The sequence below is a fragment of the Gossypium arboreum genome, chromosome 13, assembly GCF_025698485.1.
Source record: "Gossypium arboreum isolate Shixiya-1 chromosome 13, ASM2569848v2, whole genome shotgun sequence".
NCBI lineage: Eukaryota > Viridiplantae > Streptophyta > Magnoliopsida > Malvales > Malvaceae > Gossypium > Gossypium arboreum.
The window spans coordinates 89552237-89559410 of NC_069082.1; the positions used below are offsets into that span (position 1 = coordinate 89552237).

The 7174-nt window shown below is 34.9% G+C and overlaps 1 protein-coding gene across 3 annotated transcripts; it reads left to right on the forward strand.

The window, feature by feature from the left end:
- The first annotated feature begins 235 nt into the window (after positions 1-235).
- LOC108483635 (casein kinase 1-like protein HD16) lies at positions 236-6338 on the forward strand. Of its 3 annotated transcripts, none has more exons than XM_017787140.2 (17): positions 236-567; positions 1329-1790; positions 2183-2308; positions 2403-2476; positions 2584-2653; positions 2750-2805; positions 2889-2963; positions 3062-3156; positions 3262-3328; positions 3411-3540; positions 3819-4037; positions 4127-4257; positions 4840-5014; positions 5108-5198; positions 5360-5517; positions 5625-5813; positions 6160-6338. In XM_017787140.2, exons 2-17 carry the CDS (start codon positions 1383-1385, stop codon positions 6217-6219), a joined length of 2124 nt encoding a protein of 707 aa, XP_017642629.1. In that variant the 5' UTR covers positions 236-567; positions 1329-1382; the 3' UTR covers positions 6220-6338. The 3 variants fall into 3 exon arrangements, with proteins under 3 accessions (XP_017642629.1, XP_017642630.1, XP_052880250.1); XM_017787141.2 differs by having other exon boundaries at positions 2892-2963; XM_053024290.1 differs by having other exon boundaries at positions 236-531; positions 2892-2963.
- Positions 6339-7174: the final 836 nt, after the last annotated feature.

The window sequence follows — 7174 nt, forward strand, 5'->3', positions numbered from 1 at the left end:
TTAAAAATGAATGAGATTGTTAATATTAATTAAATTAAGAAAAGAAATTATAATTTGGATTTTCACATTTTCAAAATTTATTTTTCAGTGTTAATATAATATAATATAATATTTTTTAATAAAATCGTTAAAGTTGAATAGAATGATAATATTCAAAAAAACAAGCGAAATAGGAATTAAAAAGTAAAAAGAGTTTATTTATTAAATTAAAATTTTAAAATAAAAATTTCATTACATTTTACATCAACTTTTTTGTTGACACAAAAATAAAAGACCCTCGCCCAAATTAACTGCACTAGTATTCTTCATCTCTAGTTTCACTTGTATTTCAATTCGATCAACCTTTCAGAAAAAACGAAACGGAAAAAAGTTCCTTTTCATCTCTCTTCTCACTACCCTAATTTCTTGCCTACTTTTTTTATGTTCATTTTATCCCCAAATAATCCAAAGAAAAAAGGCGTCTTTTTTATTCAAGTCTTGATTTTACATATCCAAAAATGTGTTTTCTGAGCAGTTTATTAAGGATCTAAGGTTAACCCATCAAGTTTTTTTGAGGATAATTGATCTGTGAGTTATTTGTTTTAGAATATTTGTAGCTTGTTTGATTATGAGTTGTACTTCTGTTTATTTATTTTTGCTGAAAACTTGAATGATCAGATTTAGGATTGTTTGGTTACTGAACATCGTTTAAACCGATTATGAAATTGAAATTTTTATGTAACTTTTTTTTTCCCAATTTTTAAATCATGTTTTGTGGTGATGAAATACGAATATTGTTCGATTTAGGTTTGTTGTTTTATTTGATTGATTGATGTAATGAACTCAAAGATTGTTGTTTCTTATTGTAAATGATGTTGTTTGATACTAAAATGACTGACCTTTGATCAAATATGTAACGAACATGCATAGATACTGTATGGTTTTTTGCTACATTTGCTTTATAGCTTCCATTTTCCGAGCAAAAATAGATTTTTTTTAAAGGGTATTTGCTAAAATAGTCTCTCTTTCTCTCTCTCTCTCTCTCTCTCTCTCTCTCTCTCTCTCTTTCTCGCTCACTTCTAGATACCTACGTAGTGAATACTTAATGGTAAGAATTGTTGGTTTACTCATTTTGATAATTTAATCCGTGATTTTGTTATTATTGTTTATAATTTGGTTTCTGGAATTGATATTGATAGACAAAGTTTATGTAAACCTTGGGTATTTGTTTAAGGCCATGCTAAAAATGTTTAATATTTAGTTATTTATTATTTCAGCTTTCCAAATGTGTTGTATTTTGCTTATGAAATGTTCTTTATTAGTTTCTATATTGGTAAATTTGGTTACAGGATCTAGACTGGTAGCAGAGGATCTGAGTGGAATGTGATTTGCATGGGTTGAGGATGCCAGAATTGCGAAGTGGAGCTCGGAAATCAAAACGCCTTGGTGATCTTCAGCCGCCTTTTCAACCAGTCGATCAAGCAGAGAATTGGGTACTGCCTGCTCAAAACCGAACTAGGAGGCAAGTCGGTGGAAGAGGGCGGGGTAAGGCTACAGCTGTAGCTAAAGTGCCCTCACCAGAAGTACCCAATAGGACAAAAGCTTCTGGTAGAGGCCGGGGTATTAGGTTGATCGATTTAGACCCTGAGCCTTGTCAGGTTCTTCCTGGGGCTCCACCTTTGGCTGATGCTCAACCTGCTTTCAACCAAGTAGAGGTAGTGGCCAATAAAGATATTGCAATGGACGGCGGGAGTGCTGACAAAATAATAGGAGTTGAAGAAGAAGCTAGCACAACAGTAATTCCTGAAAAGGTAGCTCAATGTTAGTTACTGTATCTTTCTTTTTATAGAATATGTTATCTGTTACTTAAACGTTCCATATTAAGTTGCTTATCCCGGGAAGCCCTCGGGAAGAAAACTGGCTTCAAATTCTTTTTCCAGTAGGCTTTCCTCAACTAAGAGGAAATTAGTGATTTCCTAATTTCAGCATTTCAGCTCTGTTCAAAACTATTAGGATAATCATTTCTAGTTTATTCTACATGAAAGTGAGGGATGTTTTAGCTTCAAGTTGCAGGTGTTTCAGTATATGTTTGGTCACCTGTTTTCTAGTCCTCAGTTTCTTACTAACTAAAACATTCCTTGTTATCTAGTTGTCCATGTCATCAAATCTCTTGACTGTATACCGTTTTTGTTACTCTTTTCAGGTTCAGGTGGGTAATTCTCCTGTATATAAGATAGAAAGGAAATTGGGTAAGGGTGGTTTTGGCCAAGTTTATGTTGGCCGAAGGGAAAGCGGTGGTAGTGGTAGAATCGGACCAGATGCAATCGAGGTTTGTCTGAGTAACTCATTCCCATGTTTAAGGATTTTCTGAGTCAAACCACTTGGCATGCTATGTCATGACTCATGAGATTTTTTCATCACAGGTAGCCTTGAAGTTTGAGCACCGGAACAGTAAAAGTTGCAATTATGGCCCACCTTATGAGTGGCAAGTGTACAAGTATGGCACTATTAACCATAAGTTTTTATGTAAAGCTTCGTTTCTACCTATTTTTTTGTGCAGCATTCTGATTCTTGTTTCTCTTAATTTCCTCTCAAAATGAAAAGTTCCCTAAATGGGTGCTATGGGATTCCTTGGGTGCACTACAAGGGCCGGCAAGGAGATTTCTACATTCTTGTGAGTTTTGATTTTGAGCTTCTGGGTGTCATAACTCAGAAGTCACAACTCCCTAGTTAATTAATGTATCTTAAAGAATGTTAATTAATATTTCAGGTAATGGATATGCTCGGTCCTAGCCTATGGGATGTTTGGAATACTCTAGGACAATCGTAAGAAATAGACTATTCCTTGTATCTGTCTGTCATACCTACCCAGGCATGTCTATGTAAATCTATAACATGGTGTTTTATAGCAGGATGTCACCAAATATGGCTGCATGTGTTGCAGTAGAGGCAATATCGATTCTTGAAAAGCTTCATTTAAAGGGGTAAAATTTATTCTAACTTTCTGCACTATATAGAATACACTTCCCTATTTTGCATAGTTGCAGCTGATTGCCATTGCTTATTGTCTGCTTGAAAAAAGGTTTGTGCATGGAGATGTGAAGCCTGAGAACTTTTTACTAGGTCAACGTGGCTCAGCTGATGAGAAGAAGCTATATCTTATCGATCTAGGTTTAGGTATGTTTTCTTCAATCCTCACTTCCCTGTTAACTGTATGTTCTTTCTGGAACATGAGCACATAGTGGTATTAATTACTGTATGCCTCCCATTTTCTTGGCTCAGCTTCTAGATGGAAAGATGCACACTCGGGTCAACATGTTGATTATGATCAGAGGCCTGATGTATTCAGGTGTGTTGACCTTTTTATTTAAAATGTTAACCAGTTACTACTTATTTTTGGCGTTACTATATTGAAATATTTCTTCTACCAGGGGAACAGTTAGATATGCTAGTGTACATGCACATTTAGGTCGGATTGGAAGCCGTAGGGATGACCTTGAGTCATTGGCATACACGTTGATATTTCTAATAAAAGGACGGTTACCATGGCAGGGTTATCAGGTTTGTTACTGTTTTGATTAAGGATTTCCCTAATCTGATTATATGTTCTCCGACTTTTTATTTTTCTTGAAATATTACTATTTGGCACTCATGTCCAACACTTATTTGGAAATGGCTGTGGGGATATAACCTTCAAAGGATTCTTTAAATACATAGAAGAACTTTGAAAAAATTTAAACATACACATCTTAGCCTCATACCCATATCTCCAAGTTTGAGTGACATAGGTTTGATTTACTTCCTCTTAACCATTTTGACTTTTACATCAAACTTTACAGGGGGATAACAAGAGTTTTATGGTTTGCAAGAAAAAGATGGCCACTTCTCCAGAGTTGATGTGTTGCTTTTGTCCTGCCCCTTTTAAGCAGTTCCTCGAAGTTGTTACAAATATGAAGTTTGATGAGGAGCCGAATTATGGCAAGCTCATATCCATATTTGAAAGCCTAATTGAACCATGCACGGCGCTGAGACCAATTAGAATTGATGGAGCTCTTAAGGTGGTTGTTATGTCTTTTTCCCCAATTAAATTGGATTAGATAGGATGCTCACTCAAGCAACCTTTCTCCATTTCCTTTTAAATAAATAGGTTGGGCAAAAACGGGGAAGATTAGTGATTAATTTGGAAGACGATGATCAACCTAAGAAAAAAGTACGTCTTGGTAGTCCTGCTACTCAGTGGATTTCTGCTTACAATGCACGTCGTCCTATGAAGCAGAGGTAAAGTTGCATTTTCTTGTTAAATATAATATTCATTTATACTTCTGCTTGTATCTTGTTATGTTACTCCAGCCCTTCATTTTGTTTGAAGTACCCATGTCACACATATCCAGATAGAGTATTGGGATATGACAGATATATGGAGAACTTAGAAAAAATTGAAAGTACTTGTGTCGGAAATGCCCATACCTGACACTTATGCCATAGTCCGAGTAACATAGGTATCTTGTGCTGCTCAAACATTTTGTTATATCTCCACTTCTGGGATTTTGATTGTAAGTTTAACCAAGTTGTATTCATTTTTGGTATCTCATATGATGATTAAATGTATATGGGGGCTGGCAAAACTTAAAAAGTAAATAAGAAAGGACCTTCATATTCTTAGTGACTGGTTGTTTGCCGTTGAATGTGGTCTATTGAAATTAGATTGCGGCCCTTTCTGATGTTTATTTTTCTGTGCCTGCTCTAAGTGAATTAGGAGATATTGGTTCAAAATTTGCTTTGCATAGATTTTGTTCAACTTAAGGTAATTCTGAAACGGTGTTTGTTCATCTTGCGTATAAATTTTTGTCAACCTTGTAGATATCACTATAATGTAGCGGATTCGAGGTTGCGGCAGCATGTGGATAAGGGCAATGAAGATGGATTGTTTATTAGTTGTGTGGCTTCATCAGCTAATCTCTGGGCCCTGATCATGGATGCTGGAACTAGTTTCTCTTCCCAGGTTTATGAATTGTCGACCATCTTTCTACACAAGGTAATTATTCTAAAGCACTGGTTCGTTTCATTTTCTGTTTTGATTTACATGCATATTTTACTTCTTACTTTAATATCTATCATATTTCATTAGGATTGGATTATGGAGCAGTGGGAAAAGAACTACTATATTAGTTCGATAGCTGGAGCAAATAACGGAAGTTCCTTGGTTGTTATGTCAAAAGGTTGGTAAATTTCCTACTAAATAAATTTCCTTTCTTGACGACTTTGAAACGAGATGAAATTGCATTTTGAGCTATGTTACTTGTATCTGACACCCATGCCTGAGTCTGAGTAATATAGACCCTAATTACCAAGCTGTTCTTGAAATTCCACAACTTTGTAGGAACTCCTTACACCCAGCAGTCATACAAAGTGAGTGAATCTTTTCCTTTCAAATGGATAAACAAGAAGTGGAAAGAAGGCTTTCATGTAACATCAATGACAACTTCCGGGAGTCGCTGGGGTGTGGTAATGTCTAGGAACTCCGGATTCTCCGATCAGGTATTCCTATTCTTTCTATTTTTTACATGCATCTTCAGCTCTACACTGCCCTCCATTTCAGAAGTAGCTGATTATACTTCATTTTATACTTATTTTAATGATTCAAGGTTGTGGAGCTTGACTTTCTATATCCAAGTGAAGGGATACATCGGCGATGGGAGAGTGGCTATAGAATAACATCTATGGCTGCGACTGGAGATCAAGCTGCCTTCATATTGAGCATTCCGAAGCGGAAAACAATGGATGAAACTCAGGAAACTTTACGTACATCTGCCTTTCCAAGCACCCATGTAAAGGTGGGTATATCCCTAGTTTTGCCCCTTCCTAAATCTTTTAACACCATAACCTATGTTGCTCCTACTCTTAATTTACCTTAAAAGTATGTCCAATATCCATATTAGACATATTCGAATCTGGATATAGGGTTATGGTTATCAAAATATATGAAAGAACTTGGGAAAAGAAAATTAAACTTACCCTTTCCGGCACTCACCTCCTGAGTCCCAAGTAACATAGCCTATTAACTTTAAACATTAACAATGGGTAGTAAAATGTTGTCTAAAGTGTAGTATCTACTATATCTGCTTAACCTCCATTTTTATGGAGTTCTTACCTTAATGCGATGTTTGTTCATTGTTGCAGGAAAAATGGGCCAAAAATCTGTACATTGCATCAATTTGTTATGGGAGAACAGTCTGCTAATTCTAGACTGTAAAATTATTGGATACTCTTTAAGAAAGACAATTTAAAGTTGAAAACTTGAAAGCTTTTGAGGTATTTTTGGTGGAGTTCAGTATTATGGAGTTAATTCTGCTATAAAATCTCATATTCATCTAATAGGAGAGAGAGAATAAATAATAGAATTTAATGATAGGGTTATACTTAATAATGTAATGATCTGTTCTGAGTCAGTTCGGGAAGCTGTTGGTTAAAACGAATATTTCATGGTAACTGGTCTGATCTGGTCTTGTGATTTGAGGTCTCATTAATGGCTGTTAGTAAATTGCAATGGTTTTCCATGACTTCAAAACTCTCTCCTCTTCACCATGCTGGGACTACTTTGCCAAATCAAGTATAATTTAAGAATTTTTTTTTTCAATTAAATTAAAACTTTAAATATATATACCTTTTTTCTTAACGGTAAGAGGTTTTTGGGTATGGTCGGGATTGAGTCAAATGATTAAAAAATTTAAGTTAAAATCTGAGTCAAAATATTAAGAAGTTTTGCTTTACGTTCCGGGAAAAAATTTTTTTATTAATTCAACCAGTTGCAAGTTAATATCAAAATCTCTAAAGGTATGCCCTGGCACATTATTAGATATTTTGGTGCATGTGACTTTCAATATTATTTTTAAAATTTTCCTTTTTTCAATTTGTGTGCGGGCCAAAAATAAGCTTTACTAAAATTTCTAATAGTATAACAATTGTTATAAATCAGAAAAAAAATAAAAAAAGTAGGCTGATTTTTCTTAAAATTTATTGATTTGTGTTGATTCCAGAGAGAGAATGGAAAACGTGTTTTACAGAATGCATTTTTACTGTCACATCAATGAAAACGTGTCAAGCAAGACGTGTTTTTAGGAGAGGATAAAAACACTTAATACAAAGTGTTTTTACTGATGTGACAGTGAAGATGCACCTTATAGGATGAGTTTTC

Bases quoted from the DNA above. Each gene is read 5' to 3' on its own strand.
- LOC108483635 (XM_017787140.2), top strand. From the start codon at position 1,383: ATGCCAGAATTGCGAAGTGGAGCTCGGAAATCAAAACGCCTTGGTGAT. The intron at 2,477-2,583 runs GTATGGCACTAT...CAAAATGAAAAG, and splicing joins TATGAGTGGCAAGTGTACAA to TTCCCTAAATGGGTGCTATG. The intron at 5,814-6,159 runs GTGGGTATATCC...TCATTGTTGCAG, and splicing joins TTCCAAGCACCCATGTAAAG to GAAAAATGGGCCAAAAATCT.